Raw genomic sequence first — 22711 nt, forward strand, 5'->3', positions numbered from 1 at the left:
GGGCAGGTTGTTTTTGAACTAGGCTGATTAAAAGTGGGAAAGTAAAGGGTTGCTTTAATAAATCAAAGCCTTTGCTTAAAAAAAACAACTAGCCATCTTGTAAGAAGGATAAATATAATGACTGAAGATGGCCATTCCACTGATGAACTGGATGATAAGAAATTTAGTGCTGGAAGCTTAAAGCGGCAATTGGAATAAGTAGTGGAGAATAGCCAGCTGAACAAAAAGTATAATTAAAGGTGGGGAATGAAATAAAATTTCATGCAAATACATTTGAATATTTATAAAAGGGAAAGGAAAGATCATTTAGCTACTGAGGTCGAAGAAATTGACAATGTTCAAAACGGAGCTATTTTACGCTAAACATGATCCTTTGCACAAGGACAAAAACAAAAACAAACTGTTGTTCCCTTAGACCATAAGACATAAGAACAGAAATTGGGCCATTCAGCCCATTGAGACTGCTCTGCCATTCAATCGTGGCTGATACGTTTCTCAACCCCATTTTCCCACTTTATCCACATAGCCCTTGATCCTCAAGAACCTATCTATCTCCATCTTAAATATACTCAATGACCTGGCCTCCACAGCCTTCTGTGGCAATGAATTCCATAGATTCCCCACTCTCTGGCTGAAGAAGTTTCTTCTTAACTCCGTTCTAAAAGGTCATCCCTTTACTCTAAGGCTGTGCCCTTGGATCCTCGTCTCTCCTACCAATGGAAACATCTTCCCAACATCTACTCTATCCAGGCCATTCAATTAGATCATTTCAATTAGATCCCCCCTCACCCCCGCCAATCCTTCTAAACTCCATTGAGAATAGACGCAGAGTCATCAAACATTCCTTATATGTTAAGCTTTTCATTCCTGGGACCATTCTTGTGAACCTCTACTGAACATGCTCCAGGCCAGTACCCCCTCCCTGAGATATGGGGCCCAAAACTGTACACAATACTCCAAATGTGATCTGACCAGAGTTTTATAGAGCCTCATAAGTACAGCCCTGCTTTTGAGTTCAAGTCCTTTCAATGCCAACTTGCAAGTTTATCTTGAGAGAATCCTGGACTAGAACTCCCAAGTCTCTTTGCACTTTAAACTTCCGAATTTTTCCCCATTTAGAAAATAGTCCACGCCTCTAGTCTTATGAAAATACATGACTTCTCACTTACCACGTTGTACACCATCTGCCACGTCTTTGCCCACTCTCTTCATCTGTCCAAATCTGTCTGCAGCCTCCCCACCTCCTCAATGCTATCTGTCCCTCTATCTATCTTTGTATCATCTGTAAACATAACCATAATGCCCTCAGTTCCTTCATCCAGATCATTAACATATAATGTATAAAGTGAAAAATTGTGGTCCCAAACTGAGCCTTGCAGAACACCGCTTGTCACTGGCTGCCATCCTGAGCAGGACTCTTTCATGCCCACGCTCTGCTTTCTGCAAGGCAGCCAAATTTCTATCATTGCTAGCACCTTGCCTCTAACTCTTCCTTAATGATAATGAGGTATTTACTTGTAGGTAATAGTTGGAAAGTTTATACGTTTATATAAAAAGTGTTTTATAAGTTCTATGTGCAGTAAATCCCAGCAAGATGGAATAGAAGAAAATGGAGACATCACTTCAAAGAGAGTGCCAAAATTAGAGAGACAGAATGGGGAAAACCCCAACGAGTCAATTAGTTTTTCTTCAGTAATTCTCCGTTTTCACCATTTTAATCATTTTTCTGTGAATTTGTGCTGAAATTGCTTGCTTATTTACTCATACAGAGGAACCTCATTTATCCGAACGAGATGGATGGGCAGTATTTCGTTCAGATTATCGATTATTCAGTTAATCAATTAAATGCCTTTCCTCTGGGGCTCAGAGTTTTTAAAGTCTGCTCCCTGTTCAGGAGACGAAGCACACGACGCGCGAGCCCCAACTACCCCGCCCCTCCCCCCGCATTCAACACCACCCCCCCTCTCATCCAACCCAATCCAAACACCCTTCCCGTCTCCCCGCCCCCATCCAACACTGCTCCTGTTCGCCCATACAGCTCCCAACCCCGTCAACCCCCTCCCCCTCTCCGGGGCAGCCAGACTGGACAACAACAAGACTGCTGCTGCTGCCACAGAGTCATAGAGATGTAGAGCACGGAAACAGACTCTTCAGTCTAACTCATCCATGCCGACCAGATATCCCAACCCAATCAAGTCCCACCTGCCAGCACCTGGCCCGTATCCCAACAAACCCTTCCTTTTCATATACAAATCCAAATGCCTTTTAAATATTGCAATTGTACCAGCCTCCACCACTTCATCTGGCAGCTCATTCCATACACGTACCACCATCTGTGTGAAAATGTTGCCCCTTAGGTCTCTATATCTTTCCCCTCACACCCTAAACCTATGCCCTCTAGTTCTGGACTCCCCCACCCCAGGGAAAAGACTTTGTCTATTTATCCTATCCATACCCCTCATGATTTTATAAACCTCTATAAGGTCACCCCCTCAGCCTCCAACACTCCAGGGAAAACAGCCCCAGCCTGTTCAGCCTCTCCCTATAGCTCAAATCCTCCAACCCTGGCAACATCCTTGTAAATCTTTTCTAAACCCTTTCAATTTTCACATCATCTTTCCGATAAGGAGGAGACCAGAACTGTGTGCAATATTCCAACAGTAGCCTAACCAATGTCCTGTACAGTCGCAACATGACCTCCCAACTCCTGTACTCAATACTCTGGCCGATAAAGGAAAGCATACCAAATGCTTTCTTCACTATCCTATCTACCTGCGAATCTACTTTCAAGGAGCTATGAACCTGCACTCCAAAGTCTCTTTGTTCAGCAACACTCCCTAGGACCTTACCATTAAGTGTATAAGTCCTGCTAAGATTTGCTTTCCCAAAATGCAGCACCTCGCATTTATCTAAATTAAACTCCATCTGCCACTTCTCAGCTCATTGGCCCATCTGATCAAGATCCCGTTGTAATCTGAGGTCACCTTCTTCGCTGTCCACTACACCTCCAATTTTGGTGTCATCAGCAAACTTACTGACTATACCTCTTTTATACACATTTATATATGTGACGAAGAGTAGTGGACCCAGCACCGATCCTTGTGGCACTCCACTGGTCACAGGCCTTCAGTCTGAAAAACAACCCTCCACCATCATTCTCTGTCTTCTACCTTTGAGCCAGTTCTGTATCCAAATGGCGAATTCTCCTTGTATTCCGTGGGTCTAACCTTGCTCACCAGTCTCCCATGGGGAACCTTGTCGAAGGCCTTACTGAAGTCCACATAGATCACATCTACCGCTCTACTCTCATCTTTGTTACTTCTTCAAAAAACTCAATCAAGTTTGTGAAACATGATTTCCCATGCATAAAGCCATGTTGACTATCCCTAATCAGTCCTTGCCTTTCCAAATACATGTACATCCTGTCCCTCAGAATTCCCTCCAACAATTTGCCCACCACCGAGGTCAGGCTCACTGGTCTATACATCCCTAGCTTGTCCTTACCACCCTTCTTAAACAGTGGCACCACGTTAGCCAATCTCCAATCTTCCAGCACCTCACCTGTGACTATCGATGATACAAATATCTCAATAAGAGCCCAAGCAATCATTTCCCTAGCTTTCCACAGAGTTCTGGCGTACACCTGATCAGGTCCTGTGGATTTATCCACTTTTATACATTTTAAGACATCCAGCACTTCCTCCTCTGTAATATGGACATTTTTCAAGATGTCACCATCTATTTCCCTGCATTTTACATCTTCCATGTCTTTTTTACAGTAAATACTGATGCAAAATACTCATTTAGTATCTGTCCCATCTCCTGGAGCTCCACACAAAGGCCGCCCTGCTGCTCTTTGAGGGATCATATTCTCTCCCTAGTTACCCTTTTGTCCTTAATGTATTTGTAAAAACCCTTTGGATTCTCCTTAACTCTATTTGCCAATACTATCTCATGTCCCTTAGGGTAAGTCTCTAAATAGTGTGCGCACACACACAAAAGTTTTTACTGCAACGTTTTGACAGGTTTTGCTATTACCCTGTACAGAACAATGTTGGAGAGATTTTCTGGAGAAGGGGAGATTAATGTACACCCCTCTGTAGAACTCCAAGCAAAGTGTGTGGGGGGAGAGAGAGAGAGAGAGAGAGAGAGAGAGAGAGAGAGAGAGAGAGGGCAGGAGGTCAGTCATTTGGAGACGGTGCCTGTTTAATCATTATAAACAAAAGACGCGATCACTGTTGGAAACACGTGTTTGGTGCAATGTTTCTATCGGGACCTCGAGATCTCCTTTGGATAATCCAATATTCGGATAATTGGTATTCAGATAATCGAGGTTCCTCTGTACTTTGTTTTTTTACTTGTGCTCAATGGGATCACCCTTACTTCTTACCAGTCTCACTGCAGAGGACTGCATTACAGCCTCCAGGTTTATTGCCTAGTGTGATAATCAGGGACGCTGCACTGTACGAAGTGCCTGTTTTCAGGTGAGAAGTTAATCCAAGACCCTGGTAGAGGTAAAGGAACATATGGCACTGTAACATTGAGGATCAGGGTGGTTCTCTTTGGTTGGTTCTGACCAACATTTATTCCTTGACCAACGTTGACATAACACATTATTTGTTTTTTAAAAATGTTTTTAAGAGAATTTGCTATGCTCAATTTGGCTATTGCATTTCCCGACACTGGAGAGGGTTCAGAAGACAGAAACCAGGATGTTGCCAGGTGTGGAAGATTTGAGTTATAAAGAAAGGCTGGATAGGTTGAGACTTTTTTATCTGGAGTGTAGGAGGTTGTGAAACAACCTGATAGAAACTTATAAAATAATGAGGTATATAGATAGAGTTAATGGTAATTTCCTTTTCCCTACGATGGGGGATTTCAAGGCTAAGGAACACATTTTTAAGGTGAGGGGGGAGAGATTTAAAAAAGATACAAAGGGCAACTTTCTTTTTACACAGAAGGTGGTACGTGTATGGAATGAACTTCCTGAGGAAGTGGTGGATATGGGTACAATTACGACATTTAAAAGACATTTAGAATAAGAAAGGTTTGGACTAATATGGATTAGGAGCAAGCAGGTGGGACTGGTTGGACTGAAGGGTCTGTTTCCATGCTGTATGACTCTCCGACTCTATAACAGCAGTGATCACAATTCAAAAGTATTTGTGCTTCACAACCAATGGGAGTTGTCAGGTTGCGAAAGGCACTATATAAAAGTAAACCTTTCTATCCAGTGATATTCTACACTATTTAATAGGTCTCTGTTTATCAATTAAGCAAGTTGCACACTATTTGATCTGTTGGCCTCTTTTCTGTGCTTTTTGCTCTTCTACTTCACAAAAGATTTTCAGGTTTTAAATTTTAAGTATGAACATTTTGTTTTTTTTTAAATAAATTACTGGAATTTCTGTTTACTTTCAGCATTTCTGTTTTTGCACTGGAATTTAAGCAGTTACACTCAACTAGGCAAAAGTGAGTGCTGCAGATGCTGGAGATCAGAGTCAAGAGAGTGGTGCTGGAAAAGCAGAGCAGGCCAAGCAGCATCCGAGGAGCAGGAAAATCAATGTTTCGGGCAAAAGTCCTTCATCAGGTCTTTTCTGCATGGCTTTTGCTCGAAATGTCAATTTTCCTGCTCCTCGGATGCTGCCTGGCCTGCTGTGCTTTTCCAGCACCACACCCTTGACTTTAAGCAGTTACAGTTTGCTCTTTAGTTTTTGAACAGAGCAGAAATGATTCACTGCTGAGTAATCCACCCAAGGCAGGAAAAAAGAAAAGATAAAGAGCTTCAGAAATACAGAACACTGAATAGGTTCAAATTCATATCATAGGCCAGGAAAAAAGAAATTGCAAATGAATGCAGAAACTCTGATTTTAAAGTAACAGATTTTTAAATACTGGAGAAATAAATGATAGGAATAAAGTGGACAATGGCACCGGTTAAAGATTTTTAACAGTACATTAGAGCCCCCTTAAATGCGCTTCTATCAAAAACACAGTTGTTGTGTGGTATAAAACTTGTATCTATGGAGGAACAAACAGTTACTTTTTGATCTTCAAAGTCATCATCATTCATGCTGTACTGGTGATCAAGAAGAGACGTGTTTGTCAACAAGCAGCAGGGTTAGAATTTTCCCTGAAAGTATCTCAATGGTTAGCTTTGCAAGGTCACCTGACAATTTTTTCAATTTAGCTGCCAGGATGAGATCACGACATAACACAACTTTTCCAAAGCTTTCATCAAGAGTTGGCCATAGAACAGCACATTAGTATGACATTTATCCCAAATAATTTCAATTACATTTCTGTCATTGCACAAATTCACTGCCTCATGTGGTAAGCAATGGTTCTGAAAGGATTAATGCTGAAGATTAGATTGGGTGGAGTTTAATACAATGACTTCATAAGATTGTGGGTTGGCAAAGACAGCAATGCTCTGGATTTCAAGGAAGACAGACCTACCCATCTTCGTAACAATGTCCATCTTACTAATGTAGCTTGCATCATGAAATAAAATACATCTTGTTTAAGACAGGAGCCTCTTTTTGTTAAACTAACCAATGATTTTTCTTTCTCATTCCAGACCAAGTAGCTCATGTATACCCAGTCAGAAACTGAGCACTTGCAGCCACTTACCCAAACACTTGCTAGCAGTGTTTGGTATCACACGTTCATATGACATGGTAGGCAGTGGTGCAGATACAATTCAATTTAGACATACTGAATAAATTCCAGCAAACCATAAGAAACTTCTAGTCATAGCTTTCAGAGTGACTCTTGCAAACAATTAAACAGCAGACAAACTCTTGGCAAGATTGTGCCATCGCAGAAATAGCACCAGACCCGATTAGAGAAGAGCAGAAGCAAGTGCAAGCTAGAATCCTCATTACAATTGTCAGCTACAGACTTCAAAGGGTGACAAAAAACCATAGGGCCTGATTATGGAGAGTGTGAATGGACATTGGAGGGTTTGTGAGTTCAGTTAAAATCCCTGCTGGGCAGGGGAGAACATCAGAAATGCAGTAAATGGGTGAAACAGAAATAAGAGCTAACAGCTCAGACAAATGTTGTTGTCACTGTGGGTGGCTATGCAAGTAACTTAAAGCAAGGGATACAGCTTCAGAAACATCTCAAAGCCAAAATTAAAGTGATATCAGGGCAATTCAGAAGCCTAGGCATACACAGTCCAAATGAAGAAAAAAAGTAAGGAGATAGTGAGGGAACAATAAGAGTGGAAGGTCTACTCTTGAAGCTTAGTAAAGATGGGAAGAATTTATTGAGATTGAAGAAACTGGAATTCATTTGGAAAGCTGTTAAAATAAATGAGAATTTTAAATAAAAGGGTCTGGCAAGGTACATTCTTAGACGTTGCAGAAAGTGTGAATTATTTGAGGAAAAATGTTAATTAAAATGGGATTCATCTTCAAGGCTTCAAAGAGGATTTGTTTGTAGGTCAGGTAAAAAGAAAGGAATTGCTTGTTAAGTCTTGAAAGACAGAAAATTGTCCCATTTAGCCTGTGAAGAGTCTACGGGGGGGGGTGGGAACAATGTTGAGTGCTGGTAGTATTGACGTTAGTTGCGATAAGCCTCCCTCTTAAGACAAGTAACCAATCGACTCAACCATCAGGAATAACTACTTGGAGAAACAGGACTCTCAGATCTTTACCACACCTTGAGAGAGCATCATCAGCAAGACAGGGGTGGAACGTTTGGACAGAAAAGCTATACCTCCCTACAGAGCTGCAGAGCACCAACTCAATACATCACCCATCACACGCCTGACCTCAGTTATTCTGTGAAATACTGAATGCCATTCTGGGAGCAAATGAAAATCAATACGAAATAGATTTACTACTCAATCCTTAAAGATTAAGGTCAAACCACAGAAAGTAGAGAAATTCCTTAGTGCATGCAAAATAAATACATTCACAGCCATGCAGCCATGAGCAGCCACATACACATTAACAAATTAAGGTGAACTGTTCTCATGTACTTCTCTCAATGCAGACTTTTGGAAACTGCTGCCGATGTCCTTCTCAGCTGAATCTTGAAACAGGGTCTCCTCAACTCAGCCTGCAAAATGGAATTGATTGGTCTACTTACTCTAGTATTGTTCCTCTCTGCTTTCAGTTCAGAGATCTCCTCCTCTTTCTCCAAAAGTTGTTCCCTGCAGGCATTCAACTCCTTTGTTAGTGCAGCAAACTCCTGTAAAAGGAACAAAAATTTGCCACATATAATACTTCAATATAATAATAATAAGTAATAATTCAATATAATACATGAATTCAAATAAACTCAATGCAATTGAAAATACATCTTGAAGTTAGGAATTACCTGTTCCAGGTGAAACATGGTGCTGTTTTGTCAAAAATCAAAATACTAATACACTTGGCAGGTGAAAACTAAATTGGGGTCATCTAGCTTCTATTTCCAGAGTACAGAATTCAGTTCACATTATTAATATGGGGACAACATAATAATGGCCAAGAGATAATAATCTGGGAGGAGAGTAAGAGTGTACCATTGCAGATGACTACATGTATTCATGCAGTCACATGAAAGCAGGGCAAAAATTAAAAAAAACGTTCATCCAAAACTATATGAGGACAATTTTAAACAAAAAGATTAGCCACTTTCATTTGTGTTTATGGTTTTTATTAAAAGGTTTTGTGAATCTGTTTGGACTGCAACTTCAAAATGATATTTTTTGCAAGTCAGAGCTGAAATAGTGTCAAATTATATTTTACAATTATATTTTACAGTTCAATACTGCAGGGTAGGTCTAGAAAACAAACTTTATTATTAGGTTGGGCAGGAAGGAGAAAAAGAAGAAATTAGAATCAGCAGTGAAAGAGCAAAAAAAGTATATTTTTTAAAGACTTTTGAAAGCCGTTGGGAGGTTAAAAAGCTGAAGGGATACATGGACAGTGTTGAGAAGAGGGCAGGCACTGTAACATTAAAAGAAAAGCACAGATACCTATTCAATTGTGCAGATTGAGAGAGGAGTTGATCATTGCCAGAACAGTGAAGTAGACAAATCAGACTGTAGAGACCAGAGATATGGCAACATGCTTAGAATAATCTTGATACTCGTTTGAATGCATACAGGGAATCAGTGGTAGCCAGCTATAATAGCATTAGATGATTTTCAATAGAAAGTGACATTATGAGTTACAATTTAGTGAGATGGATGTGGGGAAGCGGACTTTTAAAGCATTTTAAATTTAAGCCTCAAGGTAAAATTGTGATGCAGTGAGGAAGCGGGAAAGGCAGGGACATGTGATGTTTCCAAGGCAATCTTAATGATGGTGATAATTGGAAAGAAACTCTCATCAGGAACAGGTCACACACCAAGGATCGAAACCAATGAAGGGATCATGAAATTAAACATTTGCTCTTTTTCTTCTCTCCACTACTGCCACTTGGTTTACTGAGAATTTCTACCACTTGCTGTTTTAATTTCAGATTTCCAAATGTAGCTTCTTCTGTTTTGTGTTGTATTTTTCTATTTCAGTATTTGATTGGAAAATCCACCATTCAGTGCTGAGCTATGTAGAGTGTGACACACAGGTCCAGACTTTTTTCATCTCTGCTCAGTCTCTGTTTGGGACGTTGGAATAAATATTTCCAGGTTTAGAGGAGTGAGATGTATAGAAATAGAGCACTGGCAAAGCCATGGAAGAATGAATCGGATTTGGAGCTTGTTATTACATGTCATAATGTGCAAGTGCGGATATCATTGGGGCTACCATGATGTCTTCAGCTTCAGAAGATTTTTGACAATTTGCTCTCTGAGGCCACATACGAAAAATGCTTATGGAGATCATAATGGAGAAATCAGAATTTCCTCAAAAAGTAAAGCATCATCCAAAGAAAAAAGTTTGCTTGCAGAAATTATTTGAACTGCTGAAACAGCACTTTTTTACATAAGTTGGGATCAAGCCTTCAAAGTAAAATCACCATTGTCAAGAGAAAAGGTGACAAAACTAGGTGGCACAAAAGAAAATCAACTCACAAAAACATGCATATTTAATAGAAATGTGAAAGTCAAGCCAACAACATGACACCTGTGAGGGGACATTGTTTTATCAAGTATTTTGGGCGGTGGTCTGGACAAACATCTCTTAGATGAGGAGTGCATTAACTTCGAAATGGAGCAGACAGAAAAAAGCTGAGGAGCATCACAAATCTAGAAGGCAGTTGCCAGAACCAATAAACTTAAGATTAAATTGAATATTAAAAAATTAGGAAATATACATACAATAAAATTGCACCAATCTTGTAGGGAGCCAACAATGCCAAGCCCCATGAGAAACATGTCTGCAAAATGAGTTGAACAACTATCTTTTCAGCACTCTTAATTTCTTTTTTATTATGACACAGCTACGACCATCAGGAACTGAAGGATTTAAGACAATTCAGTTTCCAGAATGTGAAGAGTGGCCCTGGCAACAGTCTCCAAGAACATTGTTCTCATTCTGTACAGTTATTGTTGTATAAGCTGGAGAGTACAATAAGTAGTTCTAGGCCAGCTTCAGATCTGAGAACTCCATTTAGAACAAAGCTATTTGAGTGAGGTGACAAAGTTTCAACAAACTGTCACAGTTGCCTTGGTTTTGGTTGGACTATGCTGAAGGAACAGAAGCACACAAAGCCACTGTATTGGAAACTTCAAAATCTCAGTTCTGCTGTTCCAGTGCTCAGCTGGTGAAGGAATTTCACAGGGAGAAGAGTCAAAAGAAACCACAGGATTATGTCACCCAAGGCATACGGGTTTCACAATTTGAATTCAGATATATTACCCATGTAAAGCATTTCCTTGCATACTATTTCATTAAACATGTCCATCAGTTATGGTGAAACAACAATTCAGAGAAATATTCTTCCTCAACAAGAAATGTTTTGCAAACAATTCCAGAAAAGCACCATAGGGGTAAATAAATGGCAATGACTAAAAGACGATTTATGTCTCTGACTGTAGAATATTCGGAAGTGTAGACAAAGGCAGTTATGAGATCATTCATTAAAAAAGGACTCAGAGACCCGTAGCAAAACAACAGAAGGCTATCATTTTCTTTACCTTTGTTATTCCAACCAGTAATCAACCCACATTGTGCCAAATTAGTGGCATGAACAGATAGGCTCCCTTCAGTGAAGGACTTGAGTGAACCAGTCTGACTTTGATAATAAAGTACCTAGGATCTACTCTTTAGGAATTAAGTGACAAATTACTAAACTTATGAAATTCAATGGCACAATCCATCAGAGTACAACTTGAACCCATTATCTTAGACCATAACATAAGATGTAGAAGCATAACGAGGCCATTTGACCAATTAAATCTCCTCTAGCATTCGATCATGGCTGATATGTTTCTCAACCCCATTCTCTTTCCTTCTTCCCGTAATTCTTGATTCCCTTAATAATGAAGAACCTATCTACATCTTACAGACACACAATGAAATGGCCTCCATAGCTTTCTGCTGCAATGAGTTCCACAGATTCAACACCCTCTGGCTGAAGAAATTCCTCCTCATCTCAGTTTTAAAGGGTCGTTCCTTCACTTTGAGGCCATGCCCTCAGATCCTAGTCTCTCTCACTACAAAAATGTCTTCTCCAAATCCACTCTATCCAAGCCTCTCAATACTCTCTAAGATATCCCACTGCAACTTTCTGAACTCCAAGTCAGAAACCAGAGTCCTCAACCACTCTTCATATGACAAGCCCTTCATCTCCAGGATCCTTCTTGTGAACCTTCCCTGAAATTCCTCAAAGGCCAGCGAATCCTTCCTTAGATATGGGGCACAAAACTGCTCACTATATTCCAAAAACACTTTGACCAGAGCCACATACCACCTCAGCAGGACATCCCTCCTCTTGTACTCTAGCCCTCTTGAAATGCATGCTAACATTTCATTCGATTTCTAATTGTCAACCGTACCTGCACGTTACTATGATGCGGAGGTGCCAGTGCTGGACAAAGTCAAAAGTGACACGACACCCGGCTATAGTTCAACAGGGTTATCTGAAATCACAATTTGGAGTGCTGTTCCTTCGTCAGGTAAAAGCAGCTGGGAGGTTATAAAGCTGAAGGATATAAGGACGGTGTATGAGAACAGGGCAGGCATTCTAACATTAAAAAAAAAGATGCCTATTCAATCGTGGATAAGTGAGAGAGGAGTTGATCACTTCACTCGACAAAGGAGCAGCGCGCTGAAAGCTTGTGATTTCAAATAAACTTGTTAGACTATAGCCTGGTATTGTGAGAGTTCTGACTTTGCATGTTAACTGTAAGAGAATCCTGAACTAGGACTCCTAAGTCTCTTTGTGCTTCAGATTTCCAAAACCTTTCCCCATGTAGAAAATAGGCTCTGCCACTATTCTTCCTACCAAAGTGTGTTACCTCTGACTTTCCAACATTGTATTCCATCTGCCACTTCTATGCCCACTCTCTTAGCCTGTCCTGGCCTTCTGTAGTGTCCCTATTTCCTCAACAGTACCTGAAACCTCCACCTATTTTGTGCCATCTGCAAACTTAACAACAATGCTCTCAGTTTATTCGTCTAGATCGTTAATGTATAATGTGAATAGTTGTGATCCCAACATGGACCTCTATCGAACTCTACCTCTAACCAGCTGCCATCCTGAAAAAGACCCCTTTATTTTCCATACACTGCCTTCTGCCAATCTTCTATCCATGCCAATACCTTGCCCCTAATACCATGGGCTCTTACCCTATTTAGGAGAAAGTGAGGTCTGCAGATGCTGGAGAAGGGCTAATGCCCGAAACGTCGATTCTCCTGTTCCCTAGATGCTGCCTGACCTGCTGCGCTTTTCCAGCAACACATTTCCATCTCTTACCCTATTTAGTAGTCTCCTGTGTGGCACCTTGTCAAAGGCCTCGGTGGAAATCCAAATTCATCACATTCACTGTCGCTCCCTTGTCTAACTTGCTCCTTACCTCCACAAAGAATTCTAACAGACTTGTCAGGGATAATCTCTTCTTGATGAAGCAGTACTGACTCCCTCCGATTTTATCCTGCACTTCCAAGTACTCAGCAATTTCATCGTTAATAATAGATCATGGTCAATGATCATGGTCAGGCTCACTGCCAATAATTTCCCATTTTCTGTCTCCCTTCTTCGTAAACATGAGTGACTTTCCAGTCCTCCGGCACCCTCCTCGACTCCAATGACTCCTGAAAGGTCACCATCAATACCACTACATTCTCCTCAGCAATCTCCTTCAGAACCCCTGGGGGTTGTCCACCCTGTCTGAGTGATTAATCAAACTTCCGACTTTTCAGTTTCCCCAGCACCTTCTCCTTAGTGATGGCCACTACAGTCACCTCAACTCCCTGATTCTCTTGAAGTTCTGGTACGCTGCTGGTGCCTTCCACCGTGAAGATCGATGTAGTGTACTGATTCCATTCCTCTGCCACTTCTTTGTTCCCCATTACTACTTCACCAGCCTCATTTTTCAGCAGTCCAATGTCCACTCTTGCCTCTCTGTTACCTTTCATATGTCTAAAAATACTCCCACAACCTTCTTTTATATTATTATGTGGCTTATGCCACATTTCATCTTCTGCTCCATTATTGCTTTTTAAGTTGTCCTCTGCTGTTTTTTAAAGACTTCTCAGTCCTTTGGCTTCCCACTAATCTTCATCACACTGTTTTTGGTTTTGCTTAATGCTGTCCCTGATTTCCCTTGTCAGCCACAGTTGCCACATCCTCCCCTTAGTATGTTTCTTCTTTTTTTGGATGGAAGTGTTTGCTATACATTGCAGGCAGAATAGAATAATTGATAAGGAAATAGTAGAACAGCAAATGAGCTGATAACATGAAATTAAGAGATCCACAAATGGCAGAAAGTCTAACTATGGAATAAAAATTAAATATTTGTTATTAACTATGTGGTTTGTTTATAATTGCAAATCAAAGCCTTGAAACGGAGGTGAGATTTTTCAAAATCATTGCTGAAGTATTTTTATTTTCACGTGTAAGACCGTGCAATAAATTATATTGGTGCTTATCCAATTAAATACCTTCAAATACCTCATGATGATATGACTGAACTGTTTTGAATGGTAGTTCTGAAAGAGATTGCTTCAAAATGCAGGTTGGAGTTAAGGAAGTTTGCATGATAGCCCCTTAATATTTACAATTTACTAGCAGTACTCATTTCCCTCACAGATCAAATGTCTCACCTGACGTCAGTGTTAAATACTCTCTGGATGGAAAGCCCTTTAACTTTAGTTGCCCCATGCCAAAGCTAAGCTGACCACCATAGATGTACATGATCCACTGTATGTAGATCCAGAGTTGCTGTCACTGTACACCAGATTGGCTTAGTCACTCTTAATCTCTTCAATTTAGCATATGGCATTCTCTGCCTCTCCACAAAAATCATAACAATGCAGACCTGATCAGCCAAATATGTGGCACACTAACGTGGAGAAACGTGAATACAGTGAGCACTTCCCATACATGGCAATTGCCTTTCTCAAACCTTTGATGAGAGGTTCCAATACCACTCAGCTGTGACAGCTTACAAACCATAGCAGTTAACTTTTGACAATAAACACCTTGACAAGTGCAAAAGAATGCTAACGTTCAGAGCAGTTGCCGACACCACATTCCAGTACTACAATGTAATGTGGACTGCACACCAGTGACACAGAAGAGTACTCATGAAATCATTTCAGCTATGTTTCCACCACATCCATATTTAAACAAGAGGATCATTGAACAACTACTTGTGTAGCATGAAATCTGAACATACGTGCAGCTTAAAAATCACAATGCAGTGTTTTTTTTTAATTCCATGGTATCAAGTCAATGCAGACAGAAGGGAAATTAAGGATAAACATGAATGATATACACAATACACAAGTGAGGGCAGTGGGGGCTACATTGGCTGAGCAATTCTTGGGTATGCCTCCCATCCCTCCACCAAAGATAAACTTCATTTCTAGTGAGAGTCCATTCAACTGCTCCAACTGCCCTCACTGTGGTCACCTGTTGGTGGAGGTCCAACAGATCTGTTCAGTTTCCTTGCTCAGTGCCCTCTTGCTGCTGGAGGTCCCATTAGGCTCATGTCCTTCCTGAAACAAGTTCCACATGCATTCAGGCAAAAGCCCCACAAAGTCAATGTTGATTGAACAGATGGAAGATAGCTACTTCACTTGCCAGGCCCTGTTTCCCCATCTCTGAAATTATCAGTCTCATAAGGTTGCTCCTGAATCACTCTGACTCTCTCCTTGAAGTGTTGTGGAATCGTTATTATCAACTAGGATGTTCTCGTCATCAATTATGCAAAATGGTGACTCATCAATCAAGTTGCATTGTGCTTTCAGTTGCAACTTCTTATCAATAAGGCAGACTGGTGGCAGACCATCAAGAAAAAGAACTGAATCTTGCATTCTGGATTTCATAAGACATCCTGCCCTTGTTCCCAATAACCAGAGAGTCAAAAACTAGCTTATTCAGTTTAACGAAGACCCACTGCAGAAGCACATAATCCTGAGCAGATGTCATCATCAATTCGAGGGCAGCCACAACAACACAATTAATTAATTGTGGTCAGTAAACTCTTACCAAATCCCCATTCAAAAGATGCATCGTCATATAAATATGCAATATAGCATTCTTAATTATGTGTAAGATTTTGTTTTAGTCTTTTGGCACAACCATCTCACAAATAATTTACCAGAGAAACAATAAAGAAAAATAGCTCTCTTTTCTCCTTTCCCTGGTATGAAGTCAGTCATTAATTTATATTGGTATTGAACTCAATCTACATGATTAAAATCAATTTGAAGCAGAATGTGCCTCCAAATCTCCCAAACTTTAAGTCAATGTTATGAGCGTACAGATTATCTGAACATGTAAAATGTAGCTGCTGGGACATGAGCTTTGTGAATGTGCGCAATCACAGTTGGATGAAGTTCTCTGCTTGAGCAGAAGAGGTGGAACTCCAGCAGGACAATATCAAGAAATATAGCTGGGCTTGACTGAACAAGTGAATGCAAGGAACTTGCATTTTCAATTACATAATTTCAACTGGACCTTATAATTCTGTGCTGCTCAAGAATGAATAAAATAGTGTTGCTTCAGTTACTACTGTCTCCAGAACACACAAGTATATACGTTTTTCTCAATAACAGTTCCATTTAACAACTCAGTCTGCACTGACGTCTTTTTTTTGTGAGATCGAGAGTGGTGCTGGAAAAGCACAGCAGGTCAGGCAACATCCAAGGAGTAGGAGAATCAACATTTCAGGCAAGAGCCCTTCATCAGGAATGAGGCTTGTGGGCTGGGGGGGCTGAGAGATAGATGGGAGGGAGGGTGGGGCTGGGGGGGATAGGTAGCTGAGAGTGCGATAGGTGGATGGAGGTGGGGGTAATGGTGATAGGTCGGAGAGGACGGTGGAACAGAGAGGTGGGAAGGAAGATGGACAGGTAGTTAATTTCCTCCTTTTCTTTGAGATATCCAGCCTAATTGCAATTACTCATTCTTCACATCCTTCAGCATTTGTCCTTTGTAAGTAACCAATTTACAGACTACTTCTGCAATGGTTTGCAATTGAGAATTTCATGCTTTAGCCACTTTTTTATGGAGAGAACCCACCACTGAACTTCACATTATTTTGTATTTGAACCCTTACTTTCTGATGACAGTGTATCAAATGTACAACTATTTACTTTCCCTGCCCATAATTTTGAAGACTGTAAGCAATTTTGAAATTCCTTCGTCCAGAAAACTTACTTGTCAAGTGACCCTTGCTCCAAACTGTGATAGTTGTTGCCAGTGACAAGTGACAGATGTTGCTAAGACCTATTTTTCAAAATAAGAACTTGCCCACCACTGGCATCAACAAGATTAATTACAGTCAGACTACATTAGAAAAATAAGCCATTCGATCTAACAGGTCTGTGACAGCATGGATAATCCACACAAGTCTTCCCCAATTCTTCGCCCAACATGATCAGTGTTCTCTTTTACATTTTTTTTTAAAGTTATATTTATTCTTGGGGTGTGGACAACATCAGTATCCATCCCCGAATGGGATATTCCCATGAATTGAATGGTTAGTTTGGCCATTTTCAGCAGGCAGTTAAGAATTAACCACAACCACAGAGTCACATTTAGGCCAGACCAGGTTCCTTCCTTAAAGGACATTACTGAACCCAATGGGTCTTCACAACAGTTGATGGCAGCTTCACAGTCATCATTATTGTGATTAAATTAAATCACAGATTTTATTAAATTTAAATTCCACTGATTGTCATTGTGGGATTTGAACCCATGCTGCTAGAGTAGTAGCTTTGGATTACTACCTTCCATATGGGTCAGAATTCCTTTTCTAACTCCCATTAGACTAAAGATTGACCTTTTCCCTCTGGTGCAGTTTCACAGGGATGCTGTTAGGCCAAGAGGTGGGGAAGAATGAGGAGATGAGGATTTATCAGGTCCTTGGGGTTGGTAGATACACATCCATGGAATCTAACAGAATTCCCTGTTGGATTTAATAATAGTCAAAGTCACATGACTCCTAATTTTGGCCTCCTCACAAGCAGAAAACATTTTCTCAAATGTTTATCTTTCAAAACCTTTTCATCAAGTTAAAGGCCTTGAGAAAACTTCTGTTGTCAACGAAAAGAACACCATCTGTTCAATTTTTCCTGATTCTTATAACCTCTCAGTTTTGATATCTTAAGTATGAACTTTTCTTGAGAGCCTCAAAATAGTTTTCATATTATGAAGACAAAAATCTTACAGTCTAAGAATGATCTAACCAAGGTTTTATACAACTTTAAGATTACCTCAGGCTTTTCAAGTTCATTCCCATGGAACTGAAGCGCAATGTTTGATTTCTTATCTTTCAGTTAATCTGCATTGCAGTGACGGCAATAGAGCTACTCCTACATTCATCTACTTCTCTACCACTATGAAAACTCTCATTATCCCACTAGAACGTGGCCTCCATATCCTTCCTAACAAAATGCAATATCTTACACTTGGATAACATTCGAATAATTTCCCAATTACAAATCCATTCAGCAAATTTATTTATGGCTTCTTATATGTTGCCACATTCTTTCTTTATATGAGCAGTGTCCTCCATTTGGGTTATGCACACATTAAGAAATTGTGCTTTTGAATCTCAAGTCCATTACTAGAAATAAGGTTGGATGGCCTCAATCTAATTTGATGAATGCCCATTTATACAGAAAAAACTGAAGTCTCAATTAATTTCCTGCAACACAGAACAGCAGAACACACATTACTGTGAAGCACGAAGTGAAAATCGAGTTGGAGGTTTTCTATTTTTGAGACTTTCAATGGCAGTGGAAATCACATTATTAACAGGAACATCCCTGACAGGGTGGCCACAATATTATTTCTAAACACTGACTTCAGTGACAATATTTTCAGCTCGGCTTAGCAACCTGAAAGGGGAACACAGCAGCATCTCTCAAACACAGCACTGTAAAGCTCAAGTGGCAGGCTCGAGCTCAGCTCTCTCAACAACCATCTTTCCATCAGCTGCCTTCAAGTCCAAAGAAATATAGCAGCAACCACTGACAACACAACCACCAGGATATAAACTGTTCCCATGTCACAAAAGCTGCAGCCACACAGAGAAGACAAGGTTAATTTTGCTGCAGTATTTTTGTACAACCTTTGCCAAAACATTTGACCCCACAAATAACCCACCTATGTGAATGATGGAGAGTGAATCATAGAATCCCAACAGTGTGGAAGCAGGCCATTCAGCCCATCGTGTCCATGCAGACCCTCCGAAAAACATCTCACCCAGACCTCCCACCAACTCTATCCCTGTAATCATGCATCTCCTATACTAATCCACCTAACCTGCAAATGTTTGGACTGTGGGAGGAAACTGGAGCATCAGGAAGAAACCCACACAGATACAGGAAGAATGTGCAAACTCCACACAGACAGTTGCCCAAGGCTGGAATCAAATCGAGGTCCCTGGAACTGTGTGAGACAGCAGTGCTAACCACTGAGCCACCATGCCAAGAAGGACTGCACATTCCATTGAAACACAGGCTCGCAGATTGCATATTACCTTAGTGACTTTCATCTAGATGTGAACAGAGCAGAAATAGGCTATTTGGCTCTTTGTAACTGCTTGGCCATTTAATAAGATCACACCTGATCTAACCATGAACAGAACTCCAATTTCCTGCTGTCCCCAATCCTTTTGAGTCTGCTGTTAGTCAAGAATACATCTACCTCTGCCGTAAAGATCTTAAATGACCCTGCCTCTACCATTTTCCTCAATTTTCCTCAAACTCTCAACCTTTTGAGAGTGAGCATTTTTCCTAATCATCGTCTCAAATTGAAGACCCCTTATATTTAAACTATTTCCCCTCGTTCTAGTCTCTCCTCTGAGAGACAAGTTTCGTGATTGAATAAAATCACCTTTCTTTCTTCTATACTAAATAAATACAGGCCCAACATTTCCACATAAGATAATACTCTCATCCCAGGAATCAGTACAGTGAACCTTCTCTGAACTGCTTCTAATGCAATTACACCATCTTAAATAAGATGACACAAATTGTACACCATACTTGAGATGTGGTCTCACTATTGCCTTGTACAACTGTGGTAAAATATCCCTTTGATATTCAATTCCACCTGCAGCCACATCTCTCTAATAGATATCAGATCATAATGCTTATTGATATTTCCAAATCTGAATGGTGAGTAGCTTGGATGAGTAGTCGCAGCTGGTGTTGTTCTTCCCAAGTGTCTGCTATACCTGTCCTTCTAAATGGAAAAGGTTGTGGGTTTGGAAGGTGCTGTCTGAGTATCTTTGGTAAACTTCTGTACTGTAGATGTGACACTCCTGCTACTGAGTGTCAGTGGTGGAGTGGATTCTTATGGATGTAGTGTCAACCAAGCATCTGCTTTTTCCTGGATGTTGTTAAGCTTCTTCAGTGTGATTGGAGTCGTTCCTACAAGGCAAGTGGGGAGTTTTCCATCACACACCTAACTTGTGCCTTGTAGATGGCAGGTGGGCTCTGGTAAGTCAGGAGGTGAGTTACTCACCGCAGGACTCCTAGTATCTGACGTGCTCTTGTAGTCAGTGTTTATGTGGCAAATCTAGTTGAGTTTCTGTTCAGTGGTAATCCCACTGATGTTGTTAGTGGAGGAATTCAGTGATGTTAACACCACTGAATGTCAAGGGGAGGTGGTTAGATTGTTTCTTACTGGAGGTGGTTATTGCCTGGATTTGTGTGGCAAAAGTATTACTTGCTACTTGTCAGCCCAAGCCAGGATGTAGTCCAAAAAATGCAGTATTTGAACATATACTGTACACGAAGTCCCTTCCTCTAACATACTGATTATTGCTTCCTTATTCCTACCTCGCTTTTCTTACCTTGTCCTCACTGTTTAATTGATCACATTGATCAAGTGATCCATCATGTCCACTATTATTTGCTAAGTAATGAGGAAGATCTTGAAAATACTAACAGGTCAGGCAGCATTGATAGAGAGAGAGAGAGAGAAAGAAAGAGTTAATATTCCAACTTGATGATCTTTTGACTGAATTGGAATGTTCATTGTAAAGCTTCTCTTTACATTTCCAGAATCTACAATGTTTTGCTCTTGTCACAGAATAGCACACGATGTGGTGTTTTAAATTTGTGAACCAAACACAAATTTCTTCACTCAGAGGTAATGAATCTGTGTAATCCTTTACCGCAGAGATCATTAAGTACATTCAACGCTGAGACAGTCAGATTTTTAATTAGTAAAGGAATCAGGTCTATGGGGAAAAGGCAGGAAAGTGAATTAAGGATTATCAGATCATGATCTCCTTGACTGGGGGAGCAGACTCTGCGGCCTAATGACCTACTTCTGCTTCTACACCTTATGGTCTTATTACATACAGAAACTCCAAAAGGAACCATATTCATTCACTGGTTTTGTATTAAAAAAGGATAAGATATAAGTACTTGAATCAAAATTAGATTCTATAAAAGTACTGTCTCCACCCTTTGCCCCTTGCAAAAATGTTCAGTACATGCACTTTATTGCAACAAGAATTTCAATTATAACAACTGAACGACTGCCACTCACCCACGTGTCCCTTGATGACACTTTATTGAAAGCAAGAATACTTCATTCTGAAAAGCACTGCACATCTCAAGACCTGTGTAGGTTATTAAGTCTTGCAATGAACCCTGAAACATCATTGCTTCCATTAATTGCAAATGAAAACAGGACTGGGAGTAATAGCACACTGCAAAATTTGCTTTTTGAGCAAAGAATTGGATTACTTTGAGTAAGTAGCTTTTTATTTGTCATTTTTACCATATACAACTGATACAGTAAAACAAGACAGCGTTCCTCCAGTGTGCTATATTGACAGCACAAACTACACAATTGCTCACGGCATAAAGTGCATAAGAAGTGCAAAACACACAAGTTACAGTGTTACAGAAGAATGATGAATAATAGACATTTTTTTAGCAGCAATTCAAAGTCATGCAAAGAATTTCAGATGGGAAAGAACCTAATCATACTGTGATAAGGAGCCTGATGGCCTGGGGGAAGGAACTGTTGCAGAGTCTGGCCGTGAGAGACCCTATGCTCCAGTATCTTCTGCCAGATGGCAGGAGGGAGAAGAGTTTGAGTGAGGGGTATGTGGGGTCTTCCACAATGCTCTTAGCCTTTCAAATGCAGCGTATAGTGTAAATTTTGGTAATGCAGGGAAGAGAGACCCTGATGATCTTCTCAGCTGTCCTCACTATCCGTTGTAGGCTCTTAAGATCCGAGACGGTGCAATTCCCAAACCAGACAGTGATGCAACAGCTCAGGATACTCTCAATGAACCCTTTGTAGAATGTGGCGAGGATGGAGGGGTGAGAGGTGGGCTTTCCTCAGCTTGCGTAGAAAGTAGAGATGCGGCTGGGCTTTCTTGGCTATGAAGCTGGTGTTGACAGTCCAGGTGAGATTCTCTGCCAGGTGTACGCCAAGAAATTTGGTGCACTTCACAATCTCCACGGGGAAACCATCGATGTCCAGTGGAGAGTGGTCGTTTTATGCCCTCCTGAAGTCAACAGCCATCTCTTTCGTCTTGTCCACGTTCAGAGACAGGTTGTTGGCTCTGCACCAGTCCGTTAGCTGCTGCACCTCCTCTCTGTTTGCTGACTCATCGTTCGCGCTGATGAGACCTACTACAGTCCTATTCTCAGCAAACTTGATGATGTGATTCAACACGTGCATCACTTACAGTCGTGTGTCACAGGGTGAACAGCAGGAGACCGAGCACACAGCCCTCGGGGGGTCCCATGCTTAGTGCGATGGTTCTCAATCCGGGCTGACTGACGTCTCCCAGTCAGGAAGTTTGGGATCCAGTTACAAAGGGAGGTATTTAGGCCCAGCAGACTCAGCTTTCCAATCAGGTACTGAGAAACGATAGTGTTAAATGCAGAACTGAAGTCTATGAACAGTAGTCTGACGTAGGCTGGTTTCCATTATCAAGCAGTGTTTCTGAGAACACATTTCTGATTCTGGCTTGTCCCAGTGCCTAAAGCATCATGGCTTGTTTGCCTTGTTAGGCCATGGTAGTCAGCCAGGTACAAAGGGTTGTTTTTTTTTTCCAGAAACCACTGTACAAAGTGTAAGATGTTATTGGCAGATGTTTGAAAGTATCAGTTTCTATTCA

General features: G+C 40.8%; 1 protein-coding gene across 7 annotated transcripts in view; it reads right to left on the minus strand.

Annotated features, from left to right (window-relative positions):
- The window catches only part of ppfia4 (PTPRF interacting protein alpha 4), a 699006-nt gene that overhangs the window by 201444 nt on the left and 474851 nt on the right, over positions 1-22711 (minus strand). For all 7 annotated transcript variants that reach the window (XM_043716872.1, XM_043716871.1, XM_043716866.1 and 4 more), the window contains exon 2: positions 8101-8202. In XM_043716872.1, coding sequence (XP_043572807.1) covers positions 8101-8202 — 102 coding nt within the window. The remainder of the gene's footprint in view (positions 1-8100; positions 8203-22711) is intronic.

Source organism: Chiloscyllium plagiosum, chromosome 26 (assembly GCF_004010195.1).
Source record: "Chiloscyllium plagiosum isolate BGI_BamShark_2017 chromosome 26, ASM401019v2, whole genome shotgun sequence".
Lineage (NCBI taxonomy): Eukaryota > Metazoa > Chordata > Chondrichthyes > Orectolobiformes > Hemiscylliidae > Chiloscyllium > Chiloscyllium plagiosum.